This window comes from Macaca nemestrina, chromosome 4 (genome assembly GCF_043159975.1).
Source record: "Macaca nemestrina isolate mMacNem1 chromosome 4, mMacNem.hap1, whole genome shotgun sequence".
Lineage (NCBI taxonomy): Eukaryota > Metazoa > Chordata > Mammalia > Primates > Cercopithecidae > Macaca > Macaca nemestrina.
The window spans coordinates 51,448,959-51,464,208 of NC_092128.1; the positions used below are offsets into that span (position 1 = coordinate 51,448,959).

General features: G+C 39.3%; 1 protein-coding gene across 3 annotated transcripts in view; it reads left to right on the forward strand.

Moving 5' to 3' along the window:
* Positions 1 to 2,774: 2,774 nt before the first annotated feature.
* Positions 2,775 to 15,250, forward strand: part of LOC105475884 (solute carrier family 26 member 3) — a 37,979-nt gene continuing 25,503 nt past the window's right edge. The window contains exons 1-5 of one of the 3 annotated variants that reach the window (XM_071094682.1): positions 2,775 to 2,888; positions 11,437 to 11,655; positions 12,157 to 12,296; positions 14,096 to 14,206; positions 14,787 to 14,956. In XM_071094682.1, the coding sequence (XP_070950783.1) occupies positions 11,525 to 11,655; positions 12,157 to 12,296; positions 14,096 to 14,206; positions 14,787 to 14,956 (552 nt within the window). In that variant the 5' untranslated portion in view covers positions 2,775 to 2,888; positions 11,437 to 11,524. Of the gene's footprint in view, positions 2,889 to 9,215; positions 9,255 to 11,436; positions 11,656 to 12,156; positions 12,297 to 14,095; positions 14,207 to 14,786; positions 14,957 to 15,250 lie in introns of those variants that run through there. The other 2 variants (XM_071094683.1, XM_071094684.1) reach the window with 2 other exon arrangements.

Sequence of the window (15,250 nt, forward strand, 5' to 3'; positions counted from 1 at the left end):
TTGGGAGGCTGAGGCAGGAGGATCACTTGAGCCCAGGAGTTCAAGGTTTCAGGGAGCTATGATTGAGCCACTATATTCCAGCCTCAGTAACAGAGCCAGACCTTGTCTCTTAAAAATAAAAAACAAAAAGAATTTATTTCTACTTATCTTTGTAGTTTTTGTTGCTATTACCAATGATATCTTTCTTTTTATTACATTTATCACATGGTTATTATTAGTATATAGGAAGGCTATATACTATGTAATATATATATAATGTAATAATTTACCTTTGTTCAGCTTGTATCCATCAATCTTGCAAAACTCTCTTATTTGTTGTAAAATTAATCATTTTTATGCTGATCAATAATTCTGAGTCTCTACCTTTAAGTGCAATATTTTCCAGTTCTTTCATCAGCCAAACCTAAATACAAAATTTAATCAGTGTATAGTGGTTCTGAATAAATGTGCTGTACATCTGTTAAAATAATAAAAAGCAGTATTATACAGTAGTTAAAGACATGACAAAGTTAGGCTTTCTGGATTCTAGCTGGCTTCAATAAAAGCCAATAAAAATAAAAACTTGAGATTTCACCACAAATGAAATCTCAATCTATTCATTTGTAAAGTAGGAACAAAAATACTAAGCTATCTATGGTTGTTATGAGGATTAAATGGGATAAACCCAATAAAATACATTGCAAAGTTCCTAGCCCATAGTAAACACTAATTACAGTTAGCTAATATTGATAAAAGCATGATAAGTGGCACCACAGCTCATTTAATTATGCAGTTAGCACAGGTGTGAGCCAGATTTGAAAACACAAGTTAGATTAATTTCTAACAAACGCTAGTGACCTGTCCACATTCTTTTGGAATTGTCTTATATCAAACATATTTCATTGCTTGAGCTGTCATTGAACCACTATTTATTGAGTCATCGTTCTGTGTTAGATTCATTCTAGGTACTGCGCATACAGTAGTGAATTCACCAAAGTCCTTGCATGCGTGGGGCTTTTATTCCAATGAGAAAGCCAAACATTAGCCAAGTAAATAATTGTGTATTTTAAAATTATGATGCTATGTTTTAAAAAGTACATGCAAATTAACCAAGGGACTGAAAAAATACTCTGAGAGAATACCACAAGAGGGGCTAATTAAGATTAGGAAGTCAAAGTGGTTCTCTTTGAGAAAGTGATGTTGAAGCTAAGAAACAGTCAAACTGAGAGGGAGAGAGAAGCGCATTTAAGCAGAGGAAATGATGTCTGCAAAGATTGGGCAAATTTGCGACTACAAGAGGCCACCATGGTGGGAGTGGAGAAAACAAAAGTAAGAGCAAGATCGGATGAGGTGGAGAGTTGTGCAGGGGGAGATCATGCAAAGACTTTGGAAGCCTGTTTTCCTCCATATAATCATCAGCCCCACAAAGAGGACTAGTGTGAAAAGATCATTCTGATTAATGAGTGGTAAAGAGATAGGGAGGGCTGCAAGAGGAAGCAAGAAATGCAGCAAAAGGTAAGAATTAAGATAAAGAAAAGTGATGGCTTTGGGATGTATTTTGGAGGCATACTCAATAGGGCTGAAGGATGGAATGGCTGCGGGTGGGGAGAAGGTCTGCAAGAGGAAGTGTCAGAGATGGTTCCCGGGTCTCTGATGTGAGTAAAGGGGAATATTCTTTACTGAAATGGGGAAGACTAGAGATGGAGCACATTTGGGAGGAAAGATCAAGAGGTCTTAATCTCAGTATGTGTTGTGTTTGAGATGCCTACGAGGCATCCAAGCAAAGATGTGGAGTAGGCAGTTAAATACGTGGACCTAGAGGGCTGGGGTTAGAAATCTGAATGTTGCTGGGAGCCATGGACTCTTATTTAGGGTAAGAGGGTAGCAAGAGAGGAGAAGGAAATTCAGAACAGAATCTTAGGAAATGCCAAAGAAAGAGTTAGAGGAGAAATTGGCAAAAAGGATGAGGTGAAAAACAAGTGTGTTAAAACTTTTTTTAGCATTTTAAGAAAAGAAGATTTTAGCCTGGCATGATGGCTGAGGCCTGTAATTCCGGCTACTCAGGAGATTAAAGCAGGAGAATCACTTCAGGCCATGAGTTTGAGACCAGCCTGGGCAACACAGCAATACTCATCTCTAAAATGAATTAATTAGTTAAATAATTTTTTAAATAAGAAGAGGAGTTCATGAAAGAGTAGTCAGCAGGGCCAAATGCTTTTAAGTAAGATGAGAGTTGGAAGTATTCATTGTGTTTAGCAACATAGGGTGTATTGCTCTTAGGAAGAGCTGTAGTGGGGGCAGAAATTGGAATGCAAATATGGCCTGTGGCTGGGAGTTGGGTGAGTGTTCCTAATGAGGGCCTTTATCCTACCAGGAGTTAACCTATACACCACACTTTTGTAGCCCATGACAGATTGCATGGAGTCATCCAGACAAAGAACACCACCACTAAGCTCTCTTCGAAACAGGTTGGTAAAATGTCAAGGAGATAACCCTTGAGAAGATTCTTTTTTTTTTTTTTTTTTTTTTTTTTTAAGTCCACGTGTGCATCACTGTGCAAATCTCTGCAAACCAATGAAATTACATACACACAAGTGCAATGGGTGGTTTAATCTCACAAGGAACTTGAGGAAGCAATTTTCATCATCACTTCTGCTGATCAAAGTCTCAAAGGTCAAGACCACATTGCAGTCTTTTCATTGTTGTAAAAGTTAATGAAAGTTAATTATTAAAGCTGACAGAAAGGTAACTTGTCCTCTGTCTTACATAACCTATATATAGACATCCCTATGCATATGGATGCACGCAGAGCCTGTAGACCTGAGTGGATGGACACTGCCTCTTAGAACTAGAACTTTATCTTGAAAATATATCACTGTTGCTGAAGCTCCTCACTGAGTAGGTGTCAGGTAGGAACCAAATTTATGATTGTTATATTCAAACTGGTTTTCTGTTCCTTGAGAATGGTATTTTTTCTGATCAAGCCTATTTAGGAGTTATTATGTTCTTGAGTTTATTCCATGTGTGTGAATATTTTGAATGAATCCACTAATAAGCTATGCATGTATGTCTGGAGCGCTAGCAATGTGGAATAAATATTTAAGTAGACTTTAATTTAACAAGTAAATGGTTGTAAGCATCATTAAGTTTTAAACAGTCTTTTCAAAGATATTAGTGTTCTTGTTTTAATTATTCAGATAATTCCTTTAATTCTCCACTCAAATCTGACTTTATAGATAGATTATCTGCTCTGAGGGTTGGGGGAAAAAAAAGCAAGCTTTAAGGAAATAGTTTCTCCAGGAGACAGAATCACCTACTAGAAAGGATTCAGAAAGGCCATCTGGTCCCAGCCAGGCATAGGAGCATGTACCTATAGTCCTAGCTACTCAAGAGGCTAAGGCAGGAGAATAGCTTAGCCCAAGAGTTCGAGGTTAGCGTAGGCAACATGGCAACACCTTGTCTCTTAAAAAAAAAAAAAAAAAAGGGTGGGGGGACATCTGTTCTAGAAGTGAGAAATTTATCTAGATATCCTAGAAAGTCCAAGACTAAGGGAAACAGGGAGAGAAGAAAAGGCAACGAGAGTAAGGATAGAGAATGGAAAGAGAAGAGAGATGGGGAGAAAATGGTTACTGGAAAGTAGCAGAGTGCCCTATGCCACAAGTAGTATAATATAATATAATATAATATACTTAGTAATATATGGGTACTTATCCCATACATTACTAACTCTACCAAGGTAAAATCTATTTTATTCTTTAAAATGTCAGGAAAAGATTATACAACTTTCTTTACATATGCAAGTGAGGAACAATTTATCAAATTATTGGACTAAATAATTCTCTTTTCTGAAGAAAGTCATTTGTAAAAATTGTGTCATGAAATTTTACTGCATAAACATCATTCCTTTTTTTCTTTTTCTGAGACGGATTCTCACTCTGTCACCCAGGCTGGAGTGCAGTGGCACAATCTCTGCTCACTGCAGCCTCCGCCTCCCAGGTTCAAGTAATTCTCCTGCCTCAGCCTCCCAAGTAGCTGATACTACAGGCACACTCCACTGTGCCTGGCTGAATTTTTTTTTTTTTTTTTTTTTGTATTTTTAGTAGAGACAGGGTTTCGCCATGTTGGCCAGGCTAATCTCGAACTCCTGACCTCAGGTGATCCGCCCACCTCAGTCTCCCAAAGTGCTGGGATTACAGGCACGTGCCACCCCGTCTGACCAAGGATTATTCCTAATGAAAAATTAGGAAGCAACTAATTTGATTTCAGAAACAAGTAAAATGTGGTAACACAATACATACTTTGCCTTCTCCCTCTGGATAAGGGAATAAGTAAGTATATAAAGAAATGAACAAATGTTTAATACCTCCTAAACAGCTCATATTAGACTAAGAAACAAAATCATTCAGAAAATGAGAATGAACATTTTTCAATTACAAGAATAAATATGTAATAACACATTCTAGCTCTTCTCTACAATAAAGGTCTTGATTCTCCAAGGAGAAACAAAGAGCCTCCTCTAGCCTCTGTGACACTTTGTTGAGAAGCAAGGGGGAGAATAAAGCAAGTCACCTCAAGGAGATTGGGCCCCAGGCCACCAGGCTCATGTTTTGTATTGTGGATATTGAGTATAGGAGTGTGAGGCTTTCGTGCTCAAAAGCAAGGACCTTGAAGGTGCCTCACCTTGTTCTTTTGCCTTGTCTCTCTTGGGGATAGGGGCTATGCCCCCTGACATTCAATATGTAGCAGAGAAGAACATGTAGTGGAGACAGTCAGTTATTCACAAGATGTGGCTTCTCATCCTGGCTCTGGAAAGTTGAGAAAGTCATTTATCTTCTTTCATCTCAATTTCTTCAACTGTAAATTAGCGATAATACAGCCTATCTTCTCTGCCTCCATCACACAGTAACACTCCAGGAAGAAAAGTGAAAGTGCTCAGAAAATATCAACGCCTTATAGAAATGGCCAGGGATTCTCTTTTGCCTTCTGTGAGCCTCCTGGGTGTGAAACCCCTTGCTATGGTGCATCCCAGCTTTTCTCTAATGGTTTAGCCTATGGGCCAACAAAGCCTTCTGTTTCAGTGTTTGGAATTCTCACTATTCTTTGACATGATTTGCTTACTCCCCACTGCTTTGTCATCACCCTTGCCAAACCTATCTGTTCTTTAAAGTCTAACCCAAGACTCAGAGTTCCTTCACAAAACCTTTCCTAACTCCAACCCACATTTACATCCCTTCTTCCAATTTATTATCTGCACCAATTATTGTGGGCACGTCTCCTGTATATGTGAACTTTGGTGTTTAGGACTACATCATTTATATATCTTTTGCTAATAGTTCAGTTTATTTCAACAAACTTTCTTGTATACTTACTGTGTCATAGGACCTATGCAAAAGGGGAAAAAATGGTTAAGATTTGGGCCTTGCCCTTGAAAAACTCAGTCTTAAAGGGAAGAGAAACATAAACAAATAATGACCATACTGTATGACATGGAATAGACACATATACAAGGTACTTACAAGAACGAAATGATTCACTATATCCAGGGATTCCATGAAGGCTTTACATCATTTTCTTATCTTCTACAACTGTGTTGGGAACTGAGTTCCTGACAAATAATAGGCTAATACATGTTTGTTGAAGGAATGAAGAAATGAATCAATGGTCAGCTGAGTTGTTTTGTTTTGTTTTTAGAGACAGGGTCTCTTTATATTGGCCAGGCTGGTCTTGAACTCCTGGCCTCAAGCAGTCTTCCCACCTCAGCCTCCCAACGTGCCAAGATTACAGGCATGAGCCACTGCACCCAGCTGTGCTGAGTATTTTTAAGAATGAATTTGAAATCTACCAGGTATTAGAGAAGAAGAACACAAAGGACGTCATGTGTACAAAGACACGGAACTGTTAAATATTATAGTGTATTAGGAACCTGCTGCAATTGTTAAGGAGGAGTGAAGAAGCTTGTGAGATAGACCAGAGCCAAAACATGAAGGGCCTTGTATGCCATTCTAGGAAGCTCAGATAGATAGATTATTTTAAAACTATGTTAAAACAAACTGGGATAAAAATTGAAAACTGCTACTTCTAAAGATAAGCTCAGAGTAAACATAAAGTCATAGAAAAGTTGGCAGCACTAGCATTTTCCAACAGGTTCCAGCTGACTTTTGTCATGTGGACCAGTTGTAAATTCAGTCTAAACAGTCAATATTAAACTCACTCCTGAGACTGCTACCTATGAACATAAGGCTAAGAAGTCTCCCTTTGTATACCCTGCTTTCAGTTTTGAGAACAGTCCTAGAAGGAAAATAATGGTCTCCTTTTGCTATTAGAAAATTGAAGGCTTGGACCAGGTGCTCATACCTATAATCCCAGCATTTTGGGAGGCCAAGGCAGGCAGATCACTTGAGGCCAGGAATTCGAGACCAGCCTGGCCAACATGGCAAAACTCCATCTCTACTAAAAATACAAAAAATTATCTAGGTGTGGTAACGGGTGCCTGTAGTCCCAGCTACTCGGGAGGCTGAAGCTGGAGAATCACTTGAACTCGGGAGGCGGAGGTTGTAGTGAGCCGAAACCGCGCCACTGCACTCCAGCCTCCAGCCTGGGTTACAGAGCAAGACTCTGTCTCAAAGAAAAAAAAAAAAAGAGAAAGAAAGAGAAGAAAAGAAAAATTGATGGCTTGAATCACTGGCTCATAGCAAACATAGTTAAGATATGGCAAGGCAAGGATTTGAAACCTGGTCTGCTTAGTTACCAAAGTCTGACTCTTTTCGGTTGTACCTCCTAATTAAATTACGTTTGACTTCCTTCTTCAGCATCTTGGGCAATGTAGTAATAGAATTGATGAAAAATAATAGTAACAGTTATTGCTCACTTCAGCCTCTGACCCCTCCTGAGCTCTCTTAACCAACCTCATTGCTGAGACCCCTTCCCTCCAATCACCACTCTGGCTCTCTCCCATTCTGATGCCATCATCTCCGTGTTTCCATCCAGTCTTGTACTAACCAGAATGTGGAGCTTCTTGTGCACTTGATTTCTGATTCCTCTGGCTGCTGATGGAGATCCCTCTGAAGGTGTTCACTGGAGCAATTATTCTGCTTGTTCTCCTGTCTCTCACCCGTTCCCCCAAGTACAGTTATCAGGACACTGCTGTATTTCCCATTGTCCAAGGACTAATTCACGAAACAAGGCTGGCTTACCTCTGGTTTTGCACTGACTGGCTCAGAGATATTTTGAGATCCCTGAGGTGAGTCGTGTTTTCAGCAGATTTCAGGCACAGTATGGGATTTTCAGTGATGTCTCCATGAAGGCCTTCCTCAGCTTGAACAGCTAGGGAGGGGTGATGCTACTAGGAGCTGCCTTGTCCAAGAGTGGAGGCATCTAATGTGACTGCGGAGGGGCTGGAAGTGTTCTGCACACTTGCTTGTCTGCTGATTTCAAATGACCGCTAATTAAAGGCAAATCCTAGCACTGCTCATCAGCATCTTGGTTCAAATTAGCTGTTTCCTAGCAAAAGGACAGACCTCTGAAAGACTAAAACCCAGAATAGATAAACACTGAGTGAAAAGGTCAGGGTCTTAAGACACTTCTCAGCAGAGTAGGGCAGGCAGAGTGGAGGTTCTTGTAACTGGAGGCCAGGCTGCAGGTTGGAAATGGGTGGAACTTGGAGGGGTGGGGAGGTATATACATGACAATCCCTAGAAACATCAAAAAGTTGTTAATACATGGGAATAGTTAAACTAAGAAACTGAACTTCAGAAATTAATCCCAGTATTAAATTTCTGCTCAAAAAGAAAAAAAAAAAAAAAAGCAGAGAACAACAATATGTATGACTAAGCCACAGCACCAAGATATGTAGGTATATGAATGTCTACGTGTGTGTCTATGTGTGATATATATACATAAAATAAAGGCAAAAAAAATAAATAAAAAGCAAATCATAGGGAAGCAAATAAACGTGGAAATATATACGAATAAGGCTTGGGATTCTACAGTTAGTAAGAGGAAGGGACCCTGAGAATTAGTTTCAATCCCCAAATCCACTGACACCCTAAGGACCCAGAGATCCATGAAGACAGAACATGAAAAGGCTTACATTAATATGGGCGTAATATTTGAAATTGGAATTGTGATTCTAGGAACCAGAAAAAAGTGTTTTCCAAGAATTTCTGGCAAAAACATAACTTGTTCGGGTGAAAAAAAAGTTAAAAAAAATCTCTTTTGAATTCCTAATTAAAGATGAGCCAAGATCGCGTCACTGCACTCCAGCCTGGGCAACAGAGGAAGACTCTGTCTCAAAAAAAAAAAAAAGATCATGCTCAAGAATCTCAGAAACGATGACATGGAGAAAGTCATTAATTTATGACTATCTGGAACATCTCTTCAGCAGAGGCACCATTGGTTCAGAGGCCCACATAGTATGTTACACCTGGAGGCATACCTTTTGGAAGCAGGGATGGGTGCAAGGGGAAAACAGAAAAGCTGGAATGTGGCCCTCAAGATTTCTCTCTAAAGTCTGGAAATATTTTTTTTTTTCTTTTCTTTTTTTTTTTTTTTTTTTTTGAGATGGAGTCTTGCTCTGTCGTCCAGGCTGGAGTGCAGGGGCATGATCTCAGCTCACTGCAACCAGCCTCCCGGGTTCGAGCAATTCTCCTGTCTCAGCCTCCTGAGTAGCTGGGATTACAGGTGCCTGCCAACGCGCCTGGCTAATTTTTGTATTTTTAGTAGAGACAAGGTTTCATTGTATTGGCCAGGCTGGTCTTGAATCCCTGACCTCAAGTGATCCTCCCGCCTCAGCCTCCCAAAGTGCTGAGATTACAGGCGTGAGCCACCACGCCTGGCCAGAAAGATTTCTTAAGCTCCCCTGATTCCTGCCCTGAGCAGTCCTCTTGCAGGCAGTGCTTGGGTGTGAGGAGGAGGCTTTTACTGGCAGGACAGCCAGAGTTCAGACTCTTGATCCAGCTGGAGGTATAAGAAAGCCCACTAAAGAGACAGCCATAGCCATCCTCAGAGAAGGAAGCTGATTAGAAATGAAGTTGTATTTCTCACATCACTGTCATCGGCAAAAAAAATTAAAATAAAAAATAAAAAAATACGACAGCCAAAAGAATATAAGTACCTTCAAGATCTTTTTTAGGGAAGGTAACTAATAAATTTCTGTGAACTCCTTGAGGAAAGCATGAGTAAAGCAAGCAAAGAAGAATCTTTTTTTTTTTCTGTCCCCTGTAACAGCATCTGACAGAAGTACAAATACACGGTGCTGAAGTCTTCTTCATCCTAAGGTTTGTTCCTTCAAAGGGTTAAGGCTGTTCTTATAAGATATTCCACATATGCGTTGTGAGAAATCCAAGATGTCAGAAGTGAATGACCATGGATTCGATCTTATTTATTAATGCTCCAACCATGTTGTTGGCAATCAGCAAAAAAAAAAAAAAAAAAAAAAAGACAAAAATCCATGTTCTGCACAGCAATACACAAGTCACCTCCACTTCGTGAGCAAGTTCTTCTGACAATGGGAAGTACTATCTAGTTAGTGGGATTTGACCCCTGAAGTGTGGGTGGAGAGATGGAAGAGGGAATGGAAACAAAAGAGAAAACAAGCACTTGGGAGTGGCAGGGGAGGAGAGGCCCAGAAAGAATAGCAAAGGAGGATCTAAATGTCATAACTGAGGTCCTGGTGGTGCACCTGTTAGCTACTTGGGAGGCTGAGGCTGAAGGATTGCTTAAGCCCAGGAGTTTGAGGCCAGCCTGGGCAACATATGAAAGATCCTTGCCTCTAATGAAATATTTTAAAAATTAGCAGGGCATAGTGGCCCACACCTGAGGTCCCAGCTACTCAGGAGACAGGAGGACTGCTTGAGTCTAGGCGTTAAGAGGCCATAGTGAACTGTGATTACACCACTGCACTCTACCCCAAGTGACAGTGAGATCCTGTCTCTAATAATAATAATAATAATAAGGGAGTCATAACTGAGCTCAAAGGAACTCAAATGCTGGGGGTCAAGCCAGAGATTTGAGGCAGAAGCAGTACATTGTGGTCAGAAGTGAGCACAGAGGACTTTAGAGGAAACTAGAAAATGGGGTGGGAGAGAAAAATGGGTGATCAAAGAGAGGTCAAGTGGGGCCAGCAGTAGAGGCCAGCATCTGATTCCTGGTTGAAACTTGAGCTCTGCAAACATACTGAAAATCCCTTAAGGTATATGAGGGCACGGTGTAACAATATACTATCTAGTGTGAGATAATTCAATTAATCACAGTGATTGAAGTTGAGGAACAAAACTTGGGCATTATGAGTAGTAATACAGAACAAGATTAGAGGGAAAAATGCTAGCAGTTAGTTGCAATGTTCTTCAATGATGTTCATATCAAACAATAGAGAAGCTGTATGACATAGAAAAGATAGCAAAGAAGTCTGAAAATGCAGGTACTGTTTCTGCCATTTTATAAGCTGTATGTCCCAAGAAAAAGTATTTCCATTTTAGTGTGGGTTTGGGGTGTGTGTGATCACTTTATCATTTGTAAGAATAAAATAATAATAACAAAATAATAAGAGTAACTGCCTCAAAGAATTGTGAAGGCTAACTTGGTAATGTGCATTTAAACATGTTGTAAAATTGATCTTTTAAGTATAATAGAAACAGGATTGAGATAAGAATAAAAAACTTAAACATCTTGTGTAGAAAATGCTAATAATTAAAATAATAGCTACCATGTAGTAAATGCCTATAGTGTGTTATATGTAAGCTAGATGCTTCGGAAACCTTATTTACTCTTTACAATCACCTGAAACTTGAATATCTTTATCCCCATTATACAGGGAAGACTCAGAGAGGTTAAGGAACTTGCCCAGGATCATTCCTTTAAAAAGATCTTATTACTCACAAATGAAGTAACCAAATAATATTTAGTTTGTTTCATAGTTTTCTTAACTATAAATTGTAAAACTCTAACTCCTAGAAACAATAAGGAAATAACTGAAATAGGCAATACCTTTGAATTTCACAATTTTTTAAAATTTTACAAGGTAAAAAAATCAAATTTTAAAATTCTGATGGGTAAATTGGAACAGCCTGGACTGGAGTTAGAGGCAATAAATAAACTTTAAATCTAATCTGTCCCAGCACTTCAATGCCTTAACTTTGGAAATATTTCTGGGGAAAAAAAGTTGATAAAGTATCTTGCCTTGTAAGTAAAAAATTGACTAAATGATTCATAAACTGAGTCGATTTTGTTACTTTTTGGCAAATTAAAAAATAAAACAAAAGCTTCTTGTTTACTTACCTAAAAGAGCCATGTCCAGCTCACTGGAATAAACTATCGCTGTCGCAAAACACAATCTAGGTCCCTTAATCCTGCCTTTTTTGATCTTAAAAGGTGGTAACATTCAGTTCGGAGCTCACTCATCTGTAAATTGCATCACATTATCTCTGAGTTATTTAAGAAGCAAGCTCTGTTTGGTTTCAGGCATTTTTAACCTGCTAAAGGCAAGAAGAAGTGTTCACCACATAGTTCGAAAGGTCTTCAACTTGCCACAGCCAACAGAAAAATCAAAATGATTGAACCCTTTGGGAATCAGTATATTGTGGCCAGGCCGGTGTATTCTACAAATGCTTTTGAGGAAAATCATAAAAAGAGAGACAGACATCATAAGACACTTCTGGATCATCTCAGAGTGTGTTTTAGGTAAGATCTTTTTTAAGGTATAGGCATTAGGAATATATTTTTGAAGCACTTTCACCTACATTTTCTAACTTTCCAACTCTCCTTTCTGGCTCTAATCCACAGCCTACAGTCCTTTCCTCTTTGGTTTCCAAACCTCCTACTCCCTGCCAGAGTTGGAAAGGTAGTGTTTAAAATGAACCCCATCTTGGCTTATCAACACAGTCTTTCCAAATCAGACAACAAACAGATGGGAACAGAGGAAAATGCTCATTTGAAATATTACATGATTCAAGCTGAGGATGACAAATAGATCTATTATGGTTAAAGAAAAGCAAGCATTTTAAAAAATTCTTTGTTGGTGACCAGAGGGCAGCTGATTATGGGTAAAGAATGTTACTGGGAGTGAAATTACTAGTTTAATCTTTAGCAAATTACCATCTTTACCAATTTCCCACCGACAGTTAGGTACTAAACTTAAAATTCAATATTAATTGACTGACCTGTGGCTTTCCATGTTTTCAGCTGTTCCCCACAAAAGGCCAAGAGAATTGTCCTCTCTTTGTTCCCCATAGCATCTTGGTTGCCAGCATATCGGCTCAAGGAATGGTTGCTCAGTGATATTGTTTCTGGTATCAGCACAGGGATTGTGTCCGTACTACAAGGTACATTTTTTAAATGTATAATTTATATACCATAAAATTCATCCTTTGAATGTGTACAGCTCAGGGGCTTTTCATATATTCACTAGGTTGTGCATCTGTCACCACTATCCAATTCTGGAACATTTTCACCACCAACAACCCCTAAAAATCACTTACCCATTAACTTCACATCCCCCTCTACCCTTTCTTTATGGATTTGCCTATTCTGGATATTTCATGTGAAAGAAATAATACCATACATGGCACTTTGTGTCTAGTTTCTTTCACTCACTGTAATGTTTTCAAGGTTGATCCATATTGTAGCATGTATTGGTACTCCATTCCATTTTGTGGACAAATAAGTATTCTATTGTATGGACATATCACAATTTTTTAATCTACTCATTGGTTGGTGAACATTTCAGTTGTTTCCACTTGGGGGCTATTATGAGTTATGAGTAATGCTATTTTGGACATTTGTGTACAAATTTTTGTGTGAACATGCTTCAATTTTCTTGGGTATGTCACTAGGAGTGTAATTGCTGGATCATATGGTAACTCTACATTTAATCATTTGTGGAATTGCTAACTTATTTTCTAAAGTAGCTATGCCGTTTTACCTTTCCACTAGCAGTGTATGAGGGTTCAAATTTCTCCATATCATCAGCACTTGTTATTGTCCATCTTTTTTCTTTTAGCTATCCCAGTAAGTATGAAGTGGCATCTCATTGTGGTTTTCATTTGCATTTCTCTAATGACTAACAATATTGAATATTTTTTCATGTGTTTATTGGCAATTTGTATATCTTTTGAAAAAGGTCTATTCAAATTTTTTACCCATTTTTAAATTGGGTTATTTGTCTTTTTGTTGTGGAGTTGCAAGGGTTGTTTCTATATTCTGGATACCAGACCCTTGTCAGATACACAATTTGCAAATAACTTTTTCATTCTGTGAATTATTGGTTAACTTTCTTCATAGTATCCTTTGAAGTACACATTTTTAAATAGTGATTAAGTCCAATGTATCTGTTTTTTCACTGGTTGCTTATGCCAGGGGTCCCCAATCCCCGGGCCACAGACTGGTTCAGGTCCGTAGCCCGTTAGGAACCAGGTCACACAGCAGGAGGTGAGTGGCACATGAGCAAGTGAAGCTTCAACTGTATTTACAGCCGCTCCTCATTGCTCTCATTACCTCCTGAGCTCTACCTCCTGTTAGATCAGCAGCAACATCATATTCTCACAGGAGTGCAAACCCTATTGTGAACTGTGCATGCAAGGGATCTAGGTTGCATGCTCCTTATGAGAATCTAATGCCTGATGATCTGTCACAGTCTCCCATCACCCCCAGATAGGACCATCTAGTTGCAGGAAAACAAGCTCAGGGCTCCCACTGATTCTACATTATGGTGAATTGTATAATTATTTCATTATATATTACAATATAATAATAATAGACATAAAGTGCACAAAAAATGTAATACACTTGAGTCATCCCAAAACCATCTCCCCTTCCCTAGTCAGCGGAAAAATTATCTTCCATAAAACCAGTCCCTGGTGCCAAAAAGTTGGGGACCGCTGGCTTATGCCATAGATGTCATTTCTAAGAAACCATTGATGAATCCAAGGTCATAAAGATTTATACCTATGCTTTCTTCTAAGAGTTTTATAGTTTTAGTTCTTACATTTATATCTTTAATATATTTTGAATTAATGAGGTAACTTATTTTTAGGGTCCAATCCTAAATACCCTAAGAACCAAATGAGAAAGTCTTTGATTCCTCTTGTACAAAATAAGGACTCTGCTGCTTGTGTGTTTACAGGTTTAGCATTTGCTCTGCTGGTCACCATCCCCCCAGGCTATGGGTTGTATGCAGCCTTTTTCTCAACCATAATCTACCTTTTCTTTGGCACTTCCAAACACATATCTGCAGGTAAGTCAGTTACTGAGCCGATTAATGCTCACATTGTTTTTTCTTTATGAATTTTATTAGCCATACATTGTATCAATTCCAAATTGCACATAATCCAGGAGAAGAGTCATGTTCTCTTGTGAAAATCAGGACCAGGGATTGAGAAGGAGGGCAGGGTCACAGATGGCAGTCATTTTATTTATTTATTTATTTTATTTTTTGAGATGGAGTTTTGCTCTTATTGCCCAGGTCCTTGGAGTGTGATGGTGTGATCTCACTCACTGCAACCTCTGCCTCCCAGGTTCAAGCGATTCTCCTGCCTCAGCCTCTCAAGTAGCTGGGAATACAGGTGTGCGCCACCACGCCCGGCTAATTTTTTGTATTTTTAGTAGAGACGGGGTTTCTCCATGTTGGTCAGGCTGGTCTTGAACTCCCAATCTCAGATGATCCACCCGCCTCGGCCTCCCAAAGTGCTGGGATTACAGGCGTGAGCCATCACACCTGGCATCGCCAGTCATTTTATATGCTCTTATTCTGTGGTTGAAAGACAATATGCTTTAGGGAGGCATATACTGACCAAGATTCACCCACTGTTAATTAGGTCCGTTTCCGATTCTGAGTATGATGGTGGGAGCAGCAACTGTAAGATTAGCTCAAAATTTACCTGGAAATACAGGATCGTCCAACAACTCAACGAGTAATTCTTCATCACTAGATGACTACAAGGTGATGGTGGCGGCATCAGTCACAGTGCTTTCTGGAGTAATCCAGGTGAGCACCTTCTCATGTAACTTGCCCACCTCAATCTGTTTGCCTTGACTGGTACACATCTCTCTGTTTTTCCTCGCCACTGCCACTCCTCCCCGTATTCCCTTTAGTTTATGTCTCTCCCTCGTGGCCCATAAGAAATACTGTAAGAAGGGTCACTCATCACAACCAGAGGGAGAAGAGTGGGTCAACAGTATAAAAATGAATGAATATGGGTCTAGACAGAAGGAAGAAGGGGAATGGAGAGGCACGAATAGTGACAAGTGAAATGCTTCAACATATATCTGGGAATTGATA